At 41.9% G+C, this 25,808-nt stretch overlaps 1 protein-coding gene across 15 annotated transcripts; it reads left to right on the top strand.

Moving 5' to 3' along the window:
- Nucleotides 1-15: 15 nt before the first annotated feature.
- Unc-104 (kinesin family member unc-104) lies at nucleotides 16-25,808 on the top strand. Of its 15 annotated transcripts, none has more exons than XM_077411609.1 (29): nucleotides 16-455; nucleotides 13,155-13,350; nucleotides 13,451-13,533; nucleotides 13,625-13,703; nucleotides 14,107-14,452; nucleotides 14,535-14,790; nucleotides 15,030-15,187; nucleotides 15,300-15,439; nucleotides 15,851-15,889; nucleotides 16,619-16,756; nucleotides 16,905-17,351; nucleotides 17,439-17,644; nucleotides 17,724-17,841; nucleotides 18,138-18,289; nucleotides 18,601-18,779; nucleotides 19,418-19,555; nucleotides 20,524-20,661; nucleotides 20,774-20,892; nucleotides 20,974-21,349; nucleotides 21,425-21,515; nucleotides 21,615-21,730; nucleotides 21,808-22,351; nucleotides 22,426-22,615; nucleotides 23,091-23,338; nucleotides 23,407-23,739; nucleotides 24,236-24,523; nucleotides 24,602-24,738; nucleotides 24,809-24,910; nucleotides 25,067-25,808. In XM_077411609.1, exons 2-29 carry the CDS (start codon nucleotides 13,251-13,253, stop codon nucleotides 25,167-25,169), a joined length of 5,364 nt encoding a protein of 1,787 aa, XP_077267735.1. In that variant the 5' UTR covers nucleotides 16-455; nucleotides 13,155-13,250; the 3' UTR covers nucleotides 25,170-25,808. The 15 variants fall into 15 exon arrangements, with proteins under 15 accessions (XP_077267735.1, XP_077267732.1, XP_077267729.1 ...); XM_077411606.1 differs by having other exon boundaries at nucleotides 18,117-18,289; XM_077411607.1 differs by having other exon boundaries at nucleotides 17-455; nucleotides 18,117-18,289; nucleotides 20,977-21,349.

Genomic DNA, 25,808 nt, shown 5'->3' with positions numbered 1-25,808 from the left:
TCCTCTCGTCACGAAGAGCGAGCGGGCTCGGGACTCTCGAGAGGCGAGAACGCGCAGGTCCTCCGCGAGGTCGTCGCGAGTCGCGAGTTGAAGCTTAGGCGCGCGCGAACGAGCACACTGGAGCACACGGAACCCGTTCGCAGCAACGTTCGTCGTCGCGGACGACGCGAAGAGCGACGTGGGGCCGTGAGGCGAGAGGGCAGGCGTTCACGGGCTACGATAATCGATCGCGGGCGTCGGACCGTCGGACCGCCGCCGCGCCGGATAAAGTCGGGCAAACCGAGTGGCGTCGCGACGCACGGCACAGTGCACAGTGCACACAGCGTGCTCAGCTCACGCTCGGCGCTCTCGCCGCTTCCGCGGACCGTATCGTCGTCGACGTCGTCGTCGGTGCTCGGAGCCAGTATGGCCGTAGGACCTCAGCTGTTTTCACGTCACTGCCTTCTTCGTATCTGGTGAGTCGCGAGTCGCCTCGACACCGGAGCTCTCTTCTCTCTTTTTTTTTCTTTTTCTTTTGTCTCGTTCGCGTCTACCACTCGCGCCAACTTCTCGCCTCCCTCTCCCCCCCATCCTCTCTCTCTCTCTCTCACTCTGTCTTTCTCTCTCTCGTCGCGCGCGCGAAAACGAGCGTGCGTGCGTGCGTGCGTGCGTGAGTGCGTGATCGCGCGTCTCTACGATCGCGGATCGTCGCGCGAACGGCCTCGCATAGTGCAACATCGTGCGGCCGCGACGGACGATCATTTATTTAAACGGCCGACCCCGACGTCGTTATCGATAGGTGTGCGCAAAGGCGTCTCGAGTGTTTCTCTCGAGTTCGCCTTTGTCCGAACTCATTCCAAACGGGGGCAAACGTCGGAGACGAATCCGCGTGAATCTCTCCTCGAGACTGTACGAAAGATTTATGTTTCTTAATTTGAACGTGAAATGTGTCGCGCGCGGCTTGTCTTTATACTCGATCATCGAGGTCTCCGTCGTCTCCGATCGAACGAATTCGCGCGAATTAAAATTCTCGGCAAGTCGGAAACGCGTGAAACAGTATTTCGTATTTTGTACCGGTTATCTCGGATCAAGCAAATTTCTCCTTGCCAAGCGAGCCGTGTCGCACTTGCGACTTTGCGACTAAAAGCTGGTCGGAAGGTGGTCGATCGGCCCCTGCATGGGTTCTCTCGTGCACTTTCTCGAGTGTTTCCGAGCCACTCGCGCGCGTTGCATCAGGGGTTGAAACGTAAGGGTTGAAATACTCGAGATACATATATATCTCAACGAGAGATATATTTAAATGTACGACTCGGCGATAAATCTGTTATCTATTGACGCGCAGTTATGTACTCGGGACGGATATTTTTATTTGCGCTTCTTGTGCTTTATTTTTTTAATTATTCGCATATCTGAGATATTTTGCGCGTCGACGTGGCGTGGTCGACAATCGAGATGGAATGAACGTGGAAAAGGAAGAGAATTAAAGGGCCGAGAAAGGGCCATTATATTATTTTTATCGGATAATGCGAGACATTTACGAGAAATTGAAAAAACGAAGTCCTGGTTAATGTCATATTGTATAGGATTTCTCATCAGTTTTGTTCCCTCCCCACGTCCGTCATCTGACTGACCGCTTTTTATAAAATTATTGACGTTTTTGTCATTTATCTCGATGGATAAAATCTTTTTATGCTAGAAGGAAATTCTAAAAAAAAAATACATTTAACATTATATGTAATTATACATTAAAAACATGCAATTTATTGTTTGCAGGTTAGTAATATTAAGTTTTTTCTCGTCTCTCCATATCTACACGTAGGAGATAATCTTGGAATAAAAATTCGAGGGCAACAACCTGCGCTCTTTTCAGCGCATATTTTTCATTATATTCTCGCAATGGGTTTTGAATCAAACTTTCTGATTTAATGAATAGAATAATTGCGAAATTTCGAGGGGTAATCGATTATTCACAGAGATTCGATTACATTTTAATTGTTTTTCCAGACCAGACGTTGGAAAATATCGAACAGCCGAGCGCGCGCGTTGAATGTGCGCACACTCGAATTACGATTCGTAATTTCTATGTTTGAAAACTGTTCTTTCTATATAGTTAATGTATAAAGATAATGTCTTATCTTTTTCGTTCAGGCCCTTTCGTTAAGGGGGGAAACATGCTGATGGCGCAAATATTTATATTTTTTAACGATTTCTTTTACAATATATTCAATTTATGTTTTTTAAAGAAATAAAAAACCAATTTTATTAAATTTATTATTTTACGCGAAAAAAATCACGAAAAATAGCATCTTTTTCCTTTGCCGTCACAGTGGTTTCTCCCTTAAACTTGAAAAGTGCGTTTATTTCCAATTCAATCTATATACGATTTAAAAAACTAAGTAGCACTTTGACGTCTCTATCGAGATAGAAAATCTGAATTTTAAATGGAAAAAAAAATCTGAACTTCAAATTCATTTGAAAATCTCGTTGACATCAATTCGCGATCAATCTATCACGTCATTCTCGTCGTGCCTCGACCCGCCCGTCACAGATCGTCATAGAGAGAGAGAGAGAGTACTCCCCGGATTGACTGAAGCGAAATGGCATAGGGATAACGATTTCACTCGTGGAACACAAGGGTGGGCGGTGCACGAAGGGGATTGAAGGGTTCGAAGGTTACGACGAACCGTAAGGTAACGTTTCGCCGACATAAACGCGAAGTGCGAGGACTTTGGGTAGGGTAGGTCAGTAGTGATCAACGCCAACGTTTCGAATATCGTGACTGCTAATTTGTTGACCGCTAATTTGATGACATAATTTCTGAGCTGCGCGTAACGGCGATGGGAACGTTCGCCGATTTGCTCTCCAAATAGCGCGATTCTCGCGAGAGACTTTTATTTATTTATTTATTTATTGCCGGTTTCAATCGAGCCTTATAAACTGGGAAAAAGTCGATGCTAAAAATTCCCTGAAATATAATTAATCAATAATTCAAGATAAACACCGCGAAGGTACATCAATGAAAGGAGAACGAATATGGAAACGACTATATATATTCTGTCGTTTGGAGACGGAGGAGTAAAAATGTTTTATGTAATATCTCATATCAGTAATACGAAACTGACGTTTCTCTTCAACCATGAATTATTTATTAAATTCATGATTTTTTCTTAATAAAAATATCAATATAGAACAGAAATGTAAACGAACTTTGAATCATAAGTCTGAAAAACATGAGTGAATAAATAGTAAAGGCACATTTTCGGTGTACATTTTAAATCGACTTTTAACGAGATATATATCGCGGGAAAAAGTTTTTCATAAGATATTTATTTGACGCGTTATTAAAAATACAAAAGTTGCGAAAGTGAATAACATCCAATTATATGATCAAAAGCCGAGCTCACTTCGAATTAGACAAAACGACGCTTGCTAAAACTTTCATCGCTCCAATTTATGAACACCCTCCGCCATAAAATATTGGTCATTCGATTAACTCGCTTTAAAAACGGCTAAAAAATTTGTTCTCTTCGGGAATCGTTACATTATTACATACGTATAGGTCGATGTGTATATATAGAAATACACGTGTGTGTGTACATACACGCGGAGTTATTAACGTGAATTTATGCATGTATCGAAGCGTATAATATACATTTTCAACATGCTTCGATAAGCGGCTAAATTCACGTATTTAAGGTATTAAACGGTCCCGCGTGTATTGTGTACATACATTATATACTTTTAACTACTTTAGGTGGGTCGAAACGAATCGATAAGAACTCATTTTGTAAAGTCGCACGCTCCAAGAAGAGCTCGTTATTTCATTCCATAAATAAATGTTATGCGATTAAAAAATTAGATCTCGCGAATAAAGATATTCGGATGTAGAGACGGGTAACGAAATTTATGTTCTTCGTTCGCGAATTTTCGACGAATTCTGGATGAGACCAAGAAACAGATACGACGTCGAATAAAAATTCTTTTCGATGAAAAATCCAAAGTTCAAGGAATATGTGGTGGAAGGAACGAAGTGGGAAAGCAGCTGACTCATTCGCGTACATATACGTATAATATATCTCCGTCCATCCTCATTCAATACCCTTATTTTACGGGTGGGGGGGGGGCAAGCGTGCGCTAACAAGGAGACGTTGACTCGGCTCGCTGAATCTTCTATATAATCCGAAATTTCGTTCTTGGAAACAACACGTCGGCGTCGCGTCCTGCTCGCACGCGCGGACGTGTTACATGTTAAAGTAATCCCGAAGGAGGGGAGGGGGGTGACGGCGCGTCGGCGTGGCCGCGCGCGAAAAGGGGATGATTTTTGTATGCTTAATCGACGTCGACGTCGAAGAAATAAGTGGGCATCGGGGGGGCCTCGTGTGTGTGCGTGACTGTGTGTGTGGGGGGGGGGGGGCCCCCGTATTGTGTGTACGCGCGCGCGGTACCGTCGGCGATGTCGTTCGTGGGTATCTTTACTTATTGATTGCTCCGTGAAAATTGGCCGGCGCCGCCTGCGTCGCATCGGTCGATCGTCGGGTTGCAGGCTGACGTCACCCGGTTTGCCCCCGCGAGCTATTGATTTTCTCCCTCTCCCCTTAGACGGGACGCGATTGGTCCATAAACCGAGAAAGCGGCCAGACACGGCCCTGGACCACCACCGTGTTGTCGATCGACGCGCGCACCTTGTACCCTATATATATTTATAAATATATATATATACATATATATATATATATATATATATATATATATATATATATATATATAAATGTTCGTATATGTATAGTTGATATATGCGTGTGAGGGTACACGTGCGCGAGCGTGCCACCACCCTCTGATGCTACACCGCCTGAAAGGTCCGTGTCCGTAGAAAGGAATAAGAGCCCAAGTGTTGCGGGGACGCAATAACCCGTGCCCGAAATGCCCTGAAAGAACACGCAGGGATGACGTACAATTCGCGTTGACTCTCGCACGGAGATGAACCGTCTAACTGACGGTCAATTAACGGGCTTCAGCGCGTCTCCCAGCACGACTCATCCGCCCAGCCTTGATGGCCGGATTGCGCACACATCGGCGAACCCACCACGCCATATAAACTTCCGTGGACGCGTGCGCGCACATACACGCGGGGCGGGAGGGTGACCTCCAAAGAATTCCTTCATTTCGCGAAATGAGATCTGCCGCGGGAATGCCGCGGGGTGACTTACGCGCGAGGACATGGTTGAAATTCACGGGTGAGGGTGAAGCGACATCGAAGGCCCGGCATACCTTCGAGCTTCATGTAACTTCGAGGCGCGAGATTGCCGGACGTGCATTCGAATTTCACATTAAGTACTTTCTCGTCCTCTAATCTCGTTTCTTTCTAATTTCGTAATTTCGTCGCAAGGGCCTCTTTCGAATAGATATATGAAATTCCTGAATAAATATAATAATAATAAGACAGAGAAACACGACCGCTATGATGTATACGATCGATTTAGGAGGAAACGCTATTCTCGGTCAGGACTAAATTTTTGTGTTCCCGAATAAACTCTTCCTATATCCTTTACATGCAACGTCACGTTCGTCCAGTTTTCCTGGACGATCGATCTTCGGAAATTCGTTCTGGCCACGATAACGTGGTTCTCCTCTCGGGTATCGTGAGAACCGCTGTCGCAAATGAAGGATTACGATAGGTAACGAACTGAAACTTTAATCTGATATATAAGAGGTGCTTGAGACAGCTCTAATTAGGGGTAACGGTATAATTGATCCCCGCCTTAGGGCGACCGTAATTATAAAATATGCCCGACGAGAATATGTCTCCCGTATATATATACATATATATATATACAGGAATTACTTCTCCACGCAGCTTCATCGGAGTATGAGGGTGACCGTAAGGATCGGCCTCTCTCCACCCCTTCACCTTCAACAAATAACGAGTCAATGCGAAGGTCGTTTAAAGATTTTCCCCAAGATTTTCCCACGGATGTAACATCCGATTTGCGTGCGCACCGTTTCAAGATCTTCCTAAGTGACTTTCCGAGCGCGAAACGTTTCGAACGATATAATCGTTCGAGAACAATTCTTACCGAAATTTTCGGTACCCAATCTCCGAGATCCAATCTCTAATTGCCGAGATTAACGAGAGATTAACCACGATGATTGATCTTCAGGTGGTAGGGTGGATAGGATGGACTATTATACGACTCCGCATATATCCGCGATAATCGAATCAATCACTGTCCGACTTTTTCACAAAGACCCGTATTTAGAACGCTTCTGTATCTACGCTTAATATCTTTTAAAGGCGTGTACAATGTTGCACGGCCGTTGTAAAAGCTAGAAGATAATAACCGATGTTTCTCGTACGCAAACGGGTGTAAGTGTATCCGTATGACAACATGGAAAATTGCCTCACATTGCGGGATATGCGACCAGACAATAACGATACAGACACATATCTAAAGGACGTATTGAAAAAGTCTAAAATACTAATTACCTGTTGACATTTTTCTAGCGTTCTTTGGGCTTCTGGATTTGTTTGAAACAATTTATACAAATTATTTGTATACAAATTAAAAAGCTCGCGATATTTGTGGAATATTCGATGCGCGACATAACTTATACATAAATTATAGCGACGTAACTTAAAAATTATATTTTCCGCCGAACGTGGTTCACCAATATTCATTAAGGAAATTAAGGCACAGTTGAAATTAATTAGAATTCTTTTTTATATCACCTGTACAATCTGAAAGTGATTAATAAAGCCAGCCCCGTAAATGGCCCTTTTATAATTAGATTTATTTAATTATTTCAGAGTTGTTTATAAATCAGACTTAATTCATCTTCCCGTTGCCCTTTTCAGCTTATAATACATGACGTCTGTCATTCAAAGCGGGTCACGTAAAAATTTTAGTGAACGTTAACGCGTGTTAAACATTTATTAATTGTACCAAGTAAAAACGCGTCATTATCGACTTTGCCTCGCGAATAACGATACCATCTCTCTCTCTTTCTCTCTCTCTCTCTCTCTCTCTCTCTCTCTCGTTGCGGTTTTAAAATAGTGATAAAAACAAAACCCGGAATAGCACTTGCTTAATTTATTGAAAGTACGCATTTTGAGTGGACTAAATATATTATCGTTGTTAAACAATAAGTATATCTTCGCTTTTATCTTTATTTTGCACGACGTCCGACTGATTTAACGAATAAGCTTTTTAATAAACACATGCTTCAATTCGTCATTAATTTATCAGCATCCAATTTGGAATCTGCCATTACTTCAAAACAGAGTCCGATATACGCATGGTCCTCCTTTCCTTGCTATTAGAGAATTAATTACTATGTTTACGCGAGCGTTACTTCTGTATAGTAACTTACGATAATTCACTCGTTTACGCGGAGTAACGTATCGTAAGTTACTACAAAATCTCGTTTACGCGAAGGAATTATCGTAAGTTACTATACAGAAGTAACGCTCGCGTAACTTCAACAAAAGTATAATGGCGTAGATGCAATCTAATGTATGGAAAAATTCATTAACCTTGTTTGTTGTCAGTGCCTCGAATGCGTATAGTCCGGCCCGTTATCAAAATTGCAGCGTGCCGTTCTAACTATAAAATGGGCTGGGAGTTTAAATGACTCTTCATTATTATATACGTACATACAGGTGGCTTATACGAGAAGCGCGATAATCTCCCTGAGATATCTGTTATTCATTGGCGTAAACTAGATAAATGTACACCTGTGGGACATTAAGGCCACCCCCTCTGCTTCCATGGCACATACGCGTAACTCGAAAGTATCAGTTTGCTGTAGGGGAAAAGGGGATGGGCAATCCTAGTAAAGTAACGAACGCTACATAAGATTGGCAAACTTAATTTCGCCATGCAACCACGCTTTAAATAGCTTTTTCCGGTTTCTCGCCTTTAGCCGGGTCGATTCACTTTGTGGTTGTGGAAGATATTTGCGACCGCCTACGCGACCCTTGTGTTTCGTATACCCCGAGCTATTCAGCGAGGAAATCATGAGCTCGCACAGTGGCAGAACAAACATTACAACCCCTTTTGCAGAAGCCGCCTACGAGGCGCTCGCGCGCGTGCCACGGCACCCACCCCCTCCCCCGGTGGCGGATAAAATGTGGCACGGTAACCCGAGACATGGGGTTGCGACTGGGGATGCTTTAATTTAATAGGGTACAGGGTATTTTTATTCATTCGCGAGTATTAAACACGGGCGACAAAAAACATTCTATGGAGGGTAAAACTTTTCATATTATTATGCAAATTTAATGAAGATATAAAACAGGAACGAGAGACGACGTAATTGACACGCGTGGACTGTTTTTCGTTCACCGTAGCTTTTCCAAAATATACGGAAGGTCCATAATATGAATAACAATAATTTACAATAATTAATTGAAGAAGATACGAGTAGGAGAGGATGTAGAAGTCCATCGGAAATTAAATATTTTACAATCTTGAGATTAGACAATCATAGCGCAAAGAAGTAAATTCATTCGAATTTAAAATGCGGAAAATAATATAAAGCGCTTCAATTCAGTGTCATATAATTTATTTTACAATTGCGATAAATGTCAACATTAAAAAGGAAAATATCGTCGCGCTCGGAACGAACTGATTAATTATATACGACAGAAATTTCAAGCCTCTCGATCGTCACAGGCCACAGGGAAGGCGCCTCTGATACCTGCGTCGGTTCGATACCGAAGAGGTATAGGAAAGCAGCGGTACTCTACTAAACTTAAGCATCCCTACCCCGGACGCGCGCGACTTCGCGTTCCCGACGACGACGACGACGAGGACGACGACGACGACGACGGACGAAGCAACACGCAGGCGCCCGCAGCGTACCGTCGTCAGCACTCGCCACGACTCGGGGGTGGTGTTGCAACGGGGGTGGCGAAGCCGAACGTCCGCTCGGCGGACGGCAGACAGCGGGTAGTGCAGGGTGGCTCGTAACTCGTATGCGTGCGCGCGGGTGTACACGCGCTATAATGTCCGCCTACGTGGTTCTCGCGGGTCGCGGATCGTTCAGCGGATGGCCGACGTAGTGACGTTAGAGTGCTGGAGAACGCCGTCGTGTACGTGAAGTATCGTTTTCGCGAGTGCCGTCGCGAATCTCTCTGCAGAGGAGAGTCCCTGGTCTCGTCTCGCCGCTCGCTCGCGCGTCATTTCTCCTCTCCTTCGCGCGAAAGGGAAAGGAAGTTCCTCGTCGCGAGACATCCTCGGTCTTCTCCCTTTGGCACCTCCGCTTGACTTCCCTCCTCTCCGAGCGCTTTCTTTCCGTTCGAGCCGTCTGAGAAGAGGTAAGGCCTGACGTCCGTGCGACGTCGTATATCCTCCGAGCGTGGAGAGACGATCGATCGTAAAAATCCACATATACACACCGTGCCCGCCGTGTTCCCCGCCTCACGCCCCTTCCGGACCTTCCTCCGGCGAACTACACTCGGATACGCCGTCGTATCGATCACGCCGCTTTACCGCGATAATGTTTTGCACGTCGATTACGGGAACGGCCTCTCGTCGCGGAAGGGAAGAGCGGCGTTTCTTTTTCCGGAAACCCGACGACGTTGATCGGTCCTCTTCGACTCCCTCGAGGCTCTCGCAGGTCGTGGCCTTTTGGGCGGCCCTCCGCGTGTTTTACGCACCGAACACCCTCGAGAAATGGCATCAGACGCTGCCGCAGGCTGGAGTTCGAAGCTCTTTCGATTCTTATCCCAGTATTCTTAACACTGCGGACACCGTGTTTTTTAGGCTTCAAAATGATTGATTTCTGTACTCACATAGACCGGACTGTTGCAATTGTTTTTTCCTCATTCCCGTAGGAATTACAAATGAAAAATCGACTGTGTCTTAAAAAGCCCACGATATTATTCATCGCTAAAAGGAAAAGAAACAATAGGTATATATCACGTAAAATAATTTAATAATTTGTCCGCGCAGTGTTAACACGTTGTAAATGCCCAGCGAGTTTTGTACATTTGCCACAATACAATTTTCGTGAACATATAACGACAAAATATTGCACAAATGATTAATGATTAATGAAAATAAAAATTATATTATTGTTGAATAGCACGCTTTTTACTTTACACTTTTGTCGTCCGGCTATTTACGCCGTTCAAAATTGTATTAAATGTTTATTTTTTATTTACGAACGTTTTAAAAAAAAATTTGATAGCGCCGTTCAGCAGTGACCATCATGGCAGTCAACGTATTAATGCGTTTGTAAAGTTAATTACGGATTAATTTGACGAGAGGAATACGTTTTGCAATAATCAACAAATAAACTATTTTACGTGATATACATATATTATTTCGTTTCCTGTTACAGCGACGACTAATCGAGATATCCGTTTCGCGGAGAGACCTTTTTCCGTTATTTCGTTACCCTTTCTAATTCTTCCGTTCTTTCGTTTCGTAACTATTCTATTCTTTCCTCCTTTTCCTCCTAATTCTTTCGTTATCTCATTTTCCATTATTCATGAATAATCTTCCTCGACGGATCTTAAATTAAGTCGAGATTAAAAGCGCGCATGACCTTCTGAACAATAATGAATACTTATTGAGAAGCAAATACAATTCTCTTCCCTATGCTCTCTTACACAAGCGGGGATAAATTTATAATTAGGTGGTCCCTCCCTGAATCGCGCAAGTACTGTATATTGAGAAGCTCCTCCCGTCTCGTTAGCGTCGGCTGGACTCCATTACGCATTCATGCGTTTTTTCACGTAAGACGTCACGATTCCCGATGACTCATTTACACGCGTACATTTACATTATGCATTTCCAAGCCTTCACGTTCGATTCCTTCGTACTTTCAGCGAGCGCATTGGTAATTGATTATCATCCGTCAAACTTACAGACAGAGAGATAATGCTTTTTAAATAATACACGGAAAATGAAGTAATTTTAAATGAACAAATTTAAGATGAACAAATATTTTAAGTGGACAAATATGTGAAGTAAACAAATTAAATGAACAAATTTTAAGTACATTTAAAGTACATGAAATTCCTTTTCGCACTTTGACAATATTAATACATATGTGGTACGTTAATGCTAACGTATATACCTATTCGTATATGCTATGCGGCTATGCCACGTATTAATATACTAACATTTTCGTTTGTAACATGTTGATACATTGCATTTATTCCAATATTATTATAATATACTAACACTATCCGTGTGTAACCATATTAATACGCATTGTATTTATTCCAATTATCGATCTATGCATACGCGCACAATTTTTCGGTGGCAATGCATAATGCCCGATCTACAATAGCTGTAGTAAGCTGTAATAAGCCTCAAGATGTAAGAAATTGACCACGCACAATCGAGTATTCTCCTCACATTCGCCTGTACGTGGTCAATTTCTTACGGCTTGAGGCTTACTACAGCTTACTACAGCTATTGTATAGATCAGGCATAAATGTATTACTTACCTACCTCACACTCTACACATCGGCGTAATAATGACGTCAGTATTTACGTTCGTAACATACGACATCCGTCATTTTCATTAACAATATTGGTTCGTGAATATTCGTAGAAAATTAAATCGATTCTTTGTGTACGAATTAAATAGTAAATTTTTTTCGACATAACTCGATATCGTGGGATTCGATCGGGAGCTGAATAATCGAATATCTGAAACACTCTGTTCCTTTTTTTCGTCGACGAATTCGTTTATTCCGTCCAAACGCTCGCCAATCATTCAAAATGAATATCTCATCTCTCGCAAGAATGTGATTTCCCCGCAGTTTCCTACAAATATAGATCGGTCACGGTACTAATTAATCATTCTTCCTTTACCCGATAATCCACGTATTTCTGGACGGATCAATGGCCCGCACTAATATTCCTCGATGACGCTTGTAAATGTGTAAGTGTCGTTATCACATTCGACCGGCCGATTATTATTGCACGGAATTGCTCGAGCAATTTCCACTTGATCGCGGATAGAAGTCTGTCGTGTCTAATGACATTAAGCAGCACATTTGCATAAATTTGGATTGTACGAAGCGTAATTTAAATTCAAATTTATTATTAATAAAAGCTGAATCTGATATGATCCTTGAAAATTAGTCTGATGTAAAATAATCTATGTGTTTTCAGTGGTTTATATCAACGATTAACGATACTCGCGTGAAAAATATTCCGCGCACGAAAAAAATATATACTTTTAAATTTAATAAAAGCACATGTAAATCTTACATGATCCTTAAGAATTAAGTCTGATGCAAAGTGACCGGTCTGGTTTCAGTATTTTATGTCAACGATTAACGGACACTTTCGCAATAAATGGTTTGTGCACGCAAAAATACACCGTGTATTTTAAACACACATTAATTTAATAAAATTTAACAAAACAATGCTATTAAAAATTTAATAAAACATATTTGAATCTTGTATGATCCCTATGAATGAGTTGGATAGAAAATGATTTATCTTGTTTCAGTGGTTCATATCAACGATTAACGAAACTCGCGTGAAAATAATTCCGCGCACGAAAAAAATATACTACACATTTTAAATGTAATAAAAGCACGTGTGAATCTTATATGATCCCTAAGAATAAGTCTGGGTCAAATGATCTAATCTGGTTTCTGTAGTTTATATCAACGATTAACGATACTTGAAAAATACTCTGCTTACGCGAATATACTATGCGTATTTTAAATCTAATAAAAGCATATGTGAATTTTATATAATCATTAAAAAGTCTGTTGTAAAGTGACCTGTCTGGTTTCAGTGATTCATGTCAACGACTAACGATCCCGCGCGTGAAAGGTATTCCGTGCACGAAAAAATATACTGTGCATTTTTAATTTAATAAAAGCACATGTAAATCTTATATAATCCTTAAATAAATCTGTAAAATGATATGTCTAATTTCAGTAGTTTATGTCAACGACTAACTCCGCGTGAAAAAATATATGCGCGCAACGTTTTTGTTCTTTTCTTATTCACCTCCGTGGAAAAATGTTATCGGAATAGTATATTAATAACTGAGATATATTCTTAGATGTAAAGACTATAGAGCGGTTTCCTAGCAGTTTTTTTCTTCACCGAGTACTTGCAATAAGCGATGTTAAACATAAATTAATTCTATCAATTCAATAGCGGCGTAATTAACGAGACGTTATTTCGTTGCAGAGAGACGAACGAGAGAGAAAATTATCGCCAGCACCGCCAGCTGGCTTGATCCGACGTTAAGTTAAAAAGGGAAGAAGAGGGAAAGAAATAGAGAAAATGTCGTCGGTTAAGGTGGCGGTGAGGGTACGGCCCTTCAACTACCGCGAGATCAGTCGTCAGGCACAATGTATCATAGAAATGACGGGGAGTACTACTTGTAAGTACTACTTCTAACTCGCAGCTTTAAAAGTCGAGCGACTCGTAAAATAATTACTTATCTATCACACATTTGATTCCCTACTTTTGCTGTTATATAGCCATAGTGAATCCGAAAGCTACACCAGGAAGCAAAGAAGCGGTCAAGAGCTTTAACTATGATTATTCCTACTTTTCTATGGATGTAAGTGTATTTTTCTCCAATATAGGAATTATTAATACCGTTATGTTTAGTTGCTGCTAAATTTAAAAAATAATTTCCCAAATTATTGCAGCCAAATGATGACAACTACTCAACTCAGCTTATGGTTTACAAGGATATCGGTGAAGAAATGTTGGAACATGCTTTCGAAGGTAGATATTAATTAACAGATGGATAAAAAGTGTCTGCTCTAACAATTTGTAAAAAAAAAAAAACAATTTGAAAAAACTCAGGGAAAGATGATGTGAAGGATACAATAGTTTTTTGTGTGACAAATAATTATAAATAATCACATGTTATTAACGACACTAACTTTAATTCTTAGATAAATTTTTGAAAACCGTATCATTACTTTTTAAAGTAAAATTTGATTAACTTGTATTGAGAGAGAGAGAGAGAGAGAGAGAGAGAGAGAGAGAGAGAGAGAGAGAGAGAGAGAGAGAGAGAGAGAGAGAAGAGAGAGAGAGAGAGAGAGAGAGAGAGAGAGAGAGAGAGAGAGAGAGATTTCACTGCTAGACATGGAATAATAACTCTTTATTGTACTTCGTAACACAGGCTATAACGTTTGCATATTTGCATACGGGCAAACTGGCGCCGGTAAATCTTACACCATGATGGGCAAGCAGGAAGAAGGGCAGGAGGGAATAATACCACAGATTTGCAAGGATCTGTTTAGCAAAATCAGCTATACGTCTAATGAGCGATTGAAGTATTCGGTAGAAGTGAGTTATATGGAAATATATTGCGAAAGGGTACGCGATCTGTTAAATCCGAAAAACAGAGGAAATCTTCGAGTAAGGGAACACCCTCTCTACGGACCCTATGTCGAAGATCTTTCCAAGCTAGCCGTATTGTCGTACGAAGACATTCACGATCTCATAGACGAGGGTAACAAAGCCAGGTTGGTTTACGCGCAGTAACCATTTGCAAAAAAAAAATATTTTTATAGCATGCTGTACAATACGCGTTATTGTACATTCTAGGACTGTCGCAGCAACCAACATGAACGAAACGTCTAGCAGATCGCACGCAGTTTTCACGATATTCTTTACGCAGCAGCAACAGGATAGTGCTACTGGTTTGATGACGGAAAAAGTTAGTAAAATATCGCTGGTCGATCTGGCCGGATCCGAGAGAGCTGATTCGACGGGTGCGAAAGGGACACGATTGAAAGAAGGAGCCAACATTAACAAGAGTTTGACGACTCTCGGAAAAGTTATCAGTGCCCTGGCCGAAATTGTAAGTATCGTATTTTGCTAAAATCTACGAGCTACATTAAGTACTAAATTTATCTAGTATTCACGTTGTTATTCTACTTGTTTGCTACTTTGGATTATCAGGCGGTAAGTTTATCAAAACTAATATTATAATTTAAATAATAATTAATTACAATAAGTATTGCGCGTGATATCTATTTGATTATAGAGTTTAACTGTATAATATATAATCGTTCTCTGTAAATTTTTGTTTCTCCATAGGCGACGAAAAAGAAGAAGAAAGCCGATTTTATACCGTACAGAGACTCCGTTTTAACATGGTTGTTGCGAGAGAACTTGGGCGGAAACTCGAAAACTGCTATGATCGCGGCAGTTAGTCCTGCCGACATCAATTACGATGAGACGCTTTCAACCTTACGGTAAGATTTATTACTCGCTATATATTTTCCGAACTAACTCTTCAACGAATTAATTAGTTAATTAATTAACGTTTAATTGCTCAGATTTAAAAGACTAACGTTTTATTCACAGATATGCGGACAGAGCGAAACAAATCGTTTGCAAAGCCGTGGTCAATGAGGACGCAAATGCCAGACTTATCAGAGAACTCAAGGAGGAGATACAGAAACTGCGGGAGCTTCTGAAGCAGGAGGGCATCGACGTACAAGAAGGTAAATTAAGGATGTTAATTTTTAGAAAATTATTAGAAATCGTTATATAAAATCGGATTAGAGGACTTTTTGTCGTAGAAAGCACATACGGACGAGGACAGTCTGAATATAATGCTAGATTGAATAATGATTAAATCCTCAAATTAAAATTGTTTAATTAAATTCACGGAACATGTAAAATATTCAAGTGCTATCGTCTCATAATATCGTAACTCACTTTGTCTATTATACCAATTGTCGATTAGTACAATAGTAATAATCGTATAGATTATAATAGAAATTATTCAGAGGGAATTACAACAAGTCATAAACGTGAACTCTTGGCTGCTATAAATTAATTGCAATTGCACAGCTCGCGACAGGCAATCCATTCACATAGTATTTTTTTTATTTCCCTTGCGCTCGACGTAGGGCCAGATGGCAAAGTTACATACGAAAAGAAAGAACCTAGTAAGTAAAAAAAAAAAAAATGCATTGCAAGCAAAGAATTACAGCCAAGAGAGGCATCTCTTGTGCCCTTTTCGTAGACATTTGTTTTTATTTGTTTATGCGCTCTTATTTCATCGCTAAGCGCATAATACTTGTTAGTATTGTATATGTCAATTTTCTTAATTTTTGTACGTTTGCTTCGCGAGTTTTATCATTTACTGTATGTATTTGTCCTGTTAATGCCTATCGATTGCGCTCCCTTTTTCTCTCACGTTCGATACAATTCCTCTTCTGACAATTCCCAAAATTCAAGTAAATCTAAATTAATAGATTGATTACGCTTTCCTTTGTAAGAGCAAGAATGTGTCTCGAAAGTAAAATGTTGCGTTTATGGAAAAGAGAAATATGACAATGAGGATGCCAAGTCAATCGAATTCATACTTGAAAGTGCATATAATAGATATCTGACATGCGATTATTAGACCATGCTTGTACTCATCAGCTCATGCCGGTGTTTCGTTGAAAAATATTATCAGTCTACTAGTTGCGTTTCTACATTTTTTAGAATGAGTATGTAGCAACAATACAAACTCTACAGCTTCTGGAATATACTTCTTTTCATCTACGCCACCGCTTTAATTATGGCTTTCGATGTTTATACGACTCACGATACCGACTCTGACATGCAGGCTTGCCATTTTAAATATCAGAAACGCGTTTTCCCGATCCTTTACAAGCTTCATTTTACAGGGGACGAAATTATCAGAACGAACAAGCGGAACGAGGAGGACACCAAGGAGACTCGTTCGAGGATTTCTTCTCATACCACATCCACTATTGCCGAAGAGGCGGTAGAACAATTGCAAGCGTCCGAAAAATTAATCGCAGGTACATAATCCCGCGAACTAGGATTATTCCGATGTAGCTTTTGCTATTCTTACCTCGTTGATAATGATCAATTATGGATACGCAGCGTAGAAATTAACAAACGTCCTCGTCGTACCGTATTTATTTTATTCTATTTCCGTTTTTATAGAATTGAATGAAACATGGGAGGAGAAGCTGAAGCGAACCGAATCGATCCGCCTGCAACGCGAGGCAGTATTCGCTGAAATGGGGGTCGCCGTGAAAGAGGATGGCGTTACGGTCGGTGTCTTCTCTCCTAAGAAGACACCGCATTTAGTGAATCTAAACGAGGATCCTCTCATGTCGGAGTGTCTGATCTATTACATCAAGGACGGATTCACGCGCATCGGTAGCGCCGAGGCGCACGTGCCCCAGGATATCCAGTTGTGTGGCCCGCACATACTTAGGGAGCACTGCGTTTTCGAGAACCACGAGGGAATTATAACTCTTATACCGAAAAACGGAGCCTTGATTTACGTCAATGGTCGCGAGGTAACCGAGCCACTTATCCTAACAACCGGCTCCCGTGTCATCCTGGGAAAAAGCCATGTTTTCCGATTTAACCACCCAGATCAAGGTATGCAGTATTCTTATTTATTTGTCAACGAATTGCAGAGAGATTTACTGAAATATATGAATAAAATATCTATGTTTAATCATACAGTACGCGAACGGATAGCGAATGGATCCCCGGCGGAAACTCCCGGCAATAACGAACCATTAGCGGATTGGAATTTCGCGCAGGTCGAGCTATTAGAAAAGCAGGGTATCGATCTAAAGGTTGAAATGGAGAAGAGATTGCTCGTACTGGAGGAACAGTTCCGTAAAGAGAAGGAAGAAGCTGATCAACTGTTTGAAGAGCAGCGAAAGGTATGTATAATACGAATGCACACATCATCTCTTTTTTATTCGTTGTTTAATTATAATGATCGATCGTTTCTGCAAATAGAGCTACGAAGCACGGATAGACGCGCTACAGAGGCAAGTGGAGGAACAAAGTATGACAATGTCCATGTATAGCAGTTATACGCCGGAGGACTTCAACAACATCGAGGAAGATATTTTCGGTAAGTGTGGAAAAACATGCCGCTTCCGAATCCCAATATAATTTGGTGAAGCTATGCCCGATCGATTGGGCATCCCACCTTATCTTTCACGTAACTCCTTCAGATTTACAAATATCTTTCATCACCATCGAGAGTTTACTGCATGATACCAAGATCTAATTATCTTGTCGATAGAACATAGCACATTTGAAATACACTTAACGAAGTAATCGGCATTATTTCATCGAACGCTTGGCTTCTCTGACTGTTTTGCCTGGTAATGGCTTGCATTTCAGTCAACCCATTGTTTGACGCAGAGAGCAACTGGACGGAGAGAGAGTTTCAACTGGCCGCTTGGGCCTTTCGCAAGTGGAAATATCATCAATTCACGAGTTTACGGGACGATCTTTGGGGCAACGCGATATTCCTTAAAGAGGCTAATGCTATATCCGTTGAACTAAAAAAGAAGGTACAGTCGCGGATATATATGACGAAAAGTTTCTGGCACGGTGTTTCTTTCACTTGCATTTACCTCTGCACCATGTTCCTGTAATACTTTTGAATATGAACTCTGAATCTTTTTTAATGTGAATAACGCGACATGAATTATGTTTATCCGCGTATGTACTTTTTCGAGTGTAATGATAGTCCTTTATGGAATTAATATCGCACAGAGAGAGTTGAAAAATGGTGTATTTGTTAATTATATTAAATAAAAATACCAAGGAAAAAGTATTCCCGTTGTACAATGGGCTTTATCGTATTGATTTTCTTTTCTAGGTTCAATTCCAATTTACCTTACTCACGGACACTCTTTATTCACCTCTACCTGCGGATCTTTTACCCATTATGGACGAAGAAGAGGAGGATGAAAGACCGTTCCCGCGCACGATTGTTGCCGTTGAGGTTCAAGATACGAAAAATGGTGCTACGCATTACTGGACGTTGGACAAGCTAAGGTTTGCTTCATTGCTCCATTTTGTATTTTTTTTATGACGCTTGTTTAATTAACAGAGCTTTCGTGCTGGTACAGATGAAATATACTCTGTCTCTGAAAAATAATTTTGTCACAATGAATCGTCAATTTGGAAATTGACAATACTCTGCGGAGTAATTTTGTAACTAATTATTAATATAATCGCATTTTTTACAAATCATCAAACTTATACATCCACCTTGTAGCATGCTCTACAATGATACTTCAATTCTTCATCATTACGAACTAAACTAAGATCTTTTTTCATGCAACGTTCGATAATTTCTTTTTTATTTTGTTACTGTCGCACGAACGCATTTTTGGCGTGCTCAATGAAAATTGAAGATTATCGGCCCGAAAGTCGAAAGTAACACGAGGATTAAACAAGTTTTTAAAATAATATTCACGGAATCGCGAGATGAAAAATTCTGCGCGCGCTACGCATTGCAAGATGCTAGAAATCGTATGAGTTGAATTTTTTATAGTTAGCGGATCTTTTCTTTTAATTGAGCGAGAGCAAAATCGCAGCTTACGTAAGATAGAGTTAAGACTCGGGCGGAGATCGGGCTGAAGGGATCGCACGGCCTCACTCACGCGAAGTAATACATGATTGACTTGTAGACAGCGCTTGGAGCTGATGCGACACGTGTACAACGAGGACTCGAGCCCCAGCACTCCGGAGGCCAAAGAGGATATTTTCCAATGCCTTACAGTCTACTCTAATCCGAAGTTCTCGCTCGCAAATCTTTTGCCTTCGAGGTTGGTGCTCGAACGCGCGAGGCTCTCCTCTTATCGCCATGTAATACGCTTTTAAACGCCCTCGGCCTCGAAGAATTCCCTTGTCGCTGTCGCAAAAGTCGTTTTTTACCGCCGTGCCGTTTTTGTCGTTTTTTGCTCTTTCTGTCTTGAGAGGCTTTCTCGGTAATGGAAATGGCAATGCCGTGCCCTCTCCGGCGCGGATACAAGCGAAACCAGGCTTTGCACTTTAAGCTCGCAAAATTTACCGGTGAATCTGCATGGTTTCTTTTGATTCGTAACGCAAAGAACGCGAACCGGATCGAATGAGTACGAGCTCCCCTCGCCAAAAGTTTACGCCATCGTTTACGCAGCACTGCTTCTGCTGCTGTGAAAACATCTCTATGCTGTCTGAATGTGAAGAAAAGCGTCTCGTCGGCATTCTATGCACGTCTGTCTCAACACTGACACATCTTCTAATTATCTCCTGCTGAGCTCGTGTCCTCACTATCTCGCTTTCCAACTTTGTCATGCACGTACAGCTCTGACCAATACAGTTCGATCAAGAAAGCGGTAAAAAGAAAAAAGCACTAAACACGTAAAGGGAAGACTCGAAATTCCATATCTGTAACAAATATATTATATTATTTATTACTATTTTAATATTTTTTATTAATTAGATATTATAATGAGCAAGCGGTATGTTGTGAAAACAAAATTTTTCAATGAAAAAAGTCGTTTGAACTCGCCACCGTGCGAGTATTACTAGTATTACACATAATTGGGGATGTAATAATGATAAAATAATTTGATAAAATACATGTGTGATAAGGCCAATGTAATTGAATGTGTCATACCGAAGAAATCTGACTGAAGAAATTTTGGATGAATTAAACACATTTCAACGATCTAACACACGATTTACGATTACATTCGCATTACCTTTTGCCACACGAAAATAGTAGTAAACGATAGTCTCGTCTGCTTTCCAGGCAAAGGCTGGAGTTGATGCGCGAGATGTATCACAACGAGGCCGAGCTCTCACCTACGTCTCCGGATTTCAATATCGAATCCATCACAGGAGGTGATCCGTTTTATGACCGATTTCCGTGGTTCCGCATGGTCGGCAGGTAAACAAGCATAATTCGGATGCAACGCCACGACCTATCCTCGGTCCCTCCCTTCTTCTCCTTTCACTTTCGATTATTATCCTAATCTGGTTCTATATGTCAAATTTTTTAGAGCTTTCGTGTATCTGAGCAACCTCATGTACCCGGTGCCGCTAATCCACAAGGTAGCCATCGTGAACGAAAAGGGCGACGTCAAGGGTTACTTGCGAGTCGCCGTACAGGCCGTAGTTGGTACGTAATCCGTAGCCATGTGCCCACATTTCGCGTCTGTCGCGTATTATATAAGATGTACATAACGAACCCTTTTTCCAGAAGAGGAAAACAGTGAATACTCAAGTGGCGTTAGACAATCAGCGCGAATCTCCTTCGAGGATGACTTGTTCGGCGGGCACAAACACAACAAACGCAGCTCGCTTCTGGCTCAGACTTTGGAAAAGAATCGGCAGATCATGCTGCACGAGGAGCGCGTGGTCGAAGGACACAACGAGATCAATCAGAAGGACATGAAGGACGAGGACGACATGGGAGATGCCGACAGCGGCAAGGGCGACAGCTCGGTCTCGAGCGACATGAAGGAGGAAGAGCTGCCGGATCACTTGCAACCCGGTGCGGAATTCACTTTCAGGGTAACGGTCTTACAAGCTATGGGTATCTCCACGGAATACGCTGACATTTTCTGTCAGTTCAAGTAAGTGCAAACGTGTCTATCTGCTTCGGCTCGTTTTACTGTGCTGTGTGATCTGCAACGTAATTATTTGCGCAGTTTCCTGCATCGACATGACGAAGCTTTCTCGACGGAACCGGTAAAGAACACCGGCAAGGGTAATCCACCCGGATTTTATCACGTGCAGAATGTAAGTTTAAAGAAACTCTGTTCTATAGAGTCTCGCGTAAAAGTTTTGTTAAAAGTTAGATCCTGCTAATCAATATAATATCTCTCAATTGATATACAGATTACAGTGACGGTTACCAAATCCTTCTTGGAATATCTGAAGACTCAACCCATCGTCTTCGAAGTGTTCGGTCATTATCAGCAACATCCGTTGCACAAGGACGCGAAACTGGAATAGTGAGTGTTAATCGTAAACGCTAGTTCCGTTGGACTTTACTCAAGAATATTTTATAAACACATTTGTATTCACATAGCAGCGTACGACAGCCACCGAAGAGGATGCTTCCGCCATCCATACCGATCAGCCAGCCAGTCCGTTCGTCGAAATTTGGAAGCGTCTTGCCGTCTCCTAGCACGTCGCATGTGCACGCCAAATACGACGTGCTAGTATGGTTTGAGATCTGCGAGTTGGCACCGAACGGCGAATACGTGCCGTCGGTGGTGGACCACAGCGACGATCTGCCGTGTCGTGGATTGTTCTTGCTCCATCAGGGCATACAACGGCGTATACGAATCACCATTGTGCACGAGCCGGCTTCCGAATTGAGATGGAAGGACGTGCGCGAGCTCGTGGTCGGCCGCATTCGGAACACCCCGGAACCCGAGGAAGAGGACAACGACTCGTCTGTGCTTTCGCTGGGTCTGTTCCCCGGCGAGTATCTCGAGATTCCCGGCGACGATCGAACCATGTTCAGATTCGAAGCGGCCTGGGACAGCTCCCTCCACAACTCGGCTCTGCTCAATCGAGTCACGTCTTACGGAGAGCAAATCTTTATGACCATCTCTGCGTATCTCGAGGTACGTATTAAATATTTGAATTGTTTGCTGGAACATCTCAGGGGGGAGCTTACGCTCATTTGTATCGGTCTTAGCTGGAGAATTGTGGAAGACCTGCAATTATCACGAAAGATCTGAGCATGATCATCTACGGAAGAGATGCAAGAGTCGGGCCACGCTCACTTAAGCACCTGTTCAGCGGCACATATCGCAATCAGGAAGCGAATCGACTCAGCGGCGTCTACGAATTGGTGCTGCGTCGTTCTTCGGAAGCAGGTAGCCCAGGTTTGTTATGTCTAACCATAGCGTAGTCCCGTGTTTCACTTGATATCACATTCAGACAGAATAAAGTCTCACTTTTCAGACTATTGTCATTCGCTCTGTGTGACATAACTTATATCTTTTATCTACATATAAAAGATATGTCTCAAATATATATTTCAGATATATCTTTTTAATGACTTTTCTCAAGTCTTGAAACTAAAACAATCAGTATCGTTCTTAATTTGAAAGAAGAAGTAATGGTTAAATATAATTCGATTATTTTCAAATTATAGTATGATAATTATTAGTTATTCCAACTTTAAAATATTTATCTTAATATAAAAAAGCACAATATTGATCCACTACACTATCTTTCAGTAAAACATTTCTTTAATTATTATTTTACGTAAAGAATAATTGTTTTACATTTACTCACACTTTTGGCGTTTTCCTCTTTCTCGATACCCCTTCCTTTTCCCTCCCTATTTATTTACAGGAGTTCAAAGACGTCAACGTCGCGTTTTGGACACGAGTTCCACGTACGTCAGGGGCGAGGAGAATCTTCACGGATGGAGACCGCGCGGAGACAGTCTGATATTTGATCATCAATGGGAGCTCGAGAAGTTGACGAGGCTGGAGGAAGTGGAGAGAGTGCGGCACACATTGTTGTTACGAGAGAAGCTCGGCATTGACAAAGTACCGTTCTGCAATAAACCTCTGCACGATTTTACAAAGAGCGAAAAGGTACCTGTGTATCTTGCATCATTAAATATGACCCAGAATTATATGTATATTAATTCATAGTGACATAGAATTGTATAACAATTCTAATCTGGTACCAGGATGTGTGTAATATGGTGGCGAAGGCTACGAACGAGCCACACGCCAGCCCGGTGAAGCTGAAACGTTCGACGAGTAAAGACGTTTACGAACCCTGGGAGATGACTGAAAAGGAGCGCGAATTAGCGACCAAGTACATTAAACTCATCCAGGGAAGAATCCCGAGCAAGGAGCCGATTATGCTTACCGATGTTTCGCCCGGGGAAGACACCATAACCGATCTATCCGCGTCTATGATGTCCTCGGTCATATCGTCCTCATCTCAAGAGTCAGTATATGCGAGAGCTAGCGATTTGTTAGAGCAGGTAACCCTCCTTGCATGCCTCTGAGTGCTCCTGCTAGTAGCGGTTGTCCATGCTTTGCTTCGTCGTATTATTACATTCCTTTCTAAAAAAAAGAACAATTTCAATATCCGACAGTTCAAAATGCTCGGTTTATTCGTTGCCGAGTATCTTCTCGATACACGTGTACAATTTTGCTACAGTCTGATACACGCTATAAGTAAATGAGACGTGGATGAAGACACCGAGTGAGCTTTGAAGCGATTTGATAAATCAAAACGGTATTCGATCTCATTTTTACTCGCCGTGTGAAGCGGCGGTCGATTCACGCATTTTTTTTAGCTCAGCTCGACACAGATTATCGCGCTTTCTCAAATCAATTCAGCTTCCGAGAAATCATCTGCTTCCGCATTCGTTCGTTTCAACGTGTGGCATTCGAGACTCGAGTGTCTCGTCTTGCCAAGACAACCGCCAGCATGATTGGCTCGTGGTCGGGGTTATGCTGGAGTGTTACTTGCAGGCTGCTGGTATAATAATACGGAGCAGGTCTAAGTCGTGCCTCCTTAGGTTGAGCTCACCGGAGAGGGCTAGACTGCAAGAGCTTCAGGAGAGTATATTGGCGAGCGAGTCGGCTAATCAGACCTGCACTGTCGCGCCCCCGCCGCTCGGATCATCTTCGCCGTCGAAGGAGAACCTGGTGCTGTACGTGCCGGAGGTGGAGGAAATACGTATTAGTCCGGTCATCGCGCGGAAGGGCTACTTGAACGTTCTCGAGCACAAGACCAACGGCTGGAAGAAACGCTGGGTGGTACGTTTGCACTTGAAAAAAGAAGAGAGAATGTAAAAATATCTTTTAATACTACACGTTTCTTCTTTATCGCTTCAGGCTGTCCGCCGACCGTACGTTCTCATTTTCCGTGAGGAGAAAGATCCGGTTGAAAGGGCATTAATTAATTTAGCTACGGCTCAAGTTGAATACTCCGAAGATCAACTGGCCATGGTGAAAGTGCCGAATACCTTCAGGTAAATTGTTCGCGAATAAGGAAGTGGATACGTAATTATATGGTATGTAATGAAATATCTGTCTATGTAGCGTCGTCACCAAGCACAGGGGATACTTGCTGCAAACTTTAGGGGATAAGGAGGTCTACGACTGGCTGTATGCGATTAATCCTCTCCTAGCTGGTCAAATTAGGCATGTACAATAGCATGAATTTATCTCACCCCGTTTACTTTAATATGAATTAAAATTCTATAACATAACTATATATATATATATATATATATATGCATTATCTGAGATACACAAAGTATGGGAACGATGAATAGAATGCTTGATATGTTGTCATAGGTCAAAACTCGCCCGTAAAAGTCCGGCTGCCCTGAATCTAAGTAACGGCACGCCGATTGGCATGACACCGCAGCTGGAGCAGCAGAGCAATCAGACCAAGTGAGTGGTCGACACTATGGCCGGGGTAACGAGTGCAATAGCGAAGGCGTCGGAAAAAATGCTGTGTTGGTCACACTCGGCCTTAGAGTCCCAAGACTTCTGTAACTTTCGATTTCCGCTAGTCTTTGATTGACCAGACAGTGGCGAAGCTGTCCCTTGAGACTACTCCACGATCGGCGGCATATAATATCGACGTTTTACTTTACACAGCGTCCCCTTAGCACGTTACAGGGCAATCAGAGCGGGGAAAAAAATGAAAGGAAGGAAGATAGTGCTCGTCTTTCGAAGAAGTTACAAATGCGCGTACAAATGCATTCGGTTACACTGTACTGGGAAAAAAATGCGTTCGTTTTCGAGTCTCTCCGTACATTTCGAATCCGCATGCGAAGTGCTCCCCACGTCGACGAGACACGAGGTCGCGCGCGCGCAAATGTTTTCATTGAACTTTTATTTCCGTGATACGTATGTCGTAATTACGTGATACTCCTTACGTGACGTATGAGGAAGATAGCAAATGCATTTATGCCTAATAAACATATTCCTAAGACGATCACTGAAAATCGGGATAAGGAATACATGTTATAGATATATCTGTAGAAGAGGAAGTATGCAAGAAAAAGCGAGAAAGAGAGAGAGAGAGAGA

Source organism: Temnothorax americanus, unplaced genomic scaffold, assembly GCF_048541705.1.
Source record: "Temnothorax americanus isolate GAGA-0224 unplaced genomic scaffold, ASM4854170v1 Scaffold3, whole genome shotgun sequence".
Lineage (NCBI taxonomy): Eukaryota > Metazoa > Arthropoda > Insecta > Hymenoptera > Formicidae > Temnothorax > Temnothorax americanus.
This window is presented reverse-complemented; position numbering and strand designations above follow the sequence as displayed.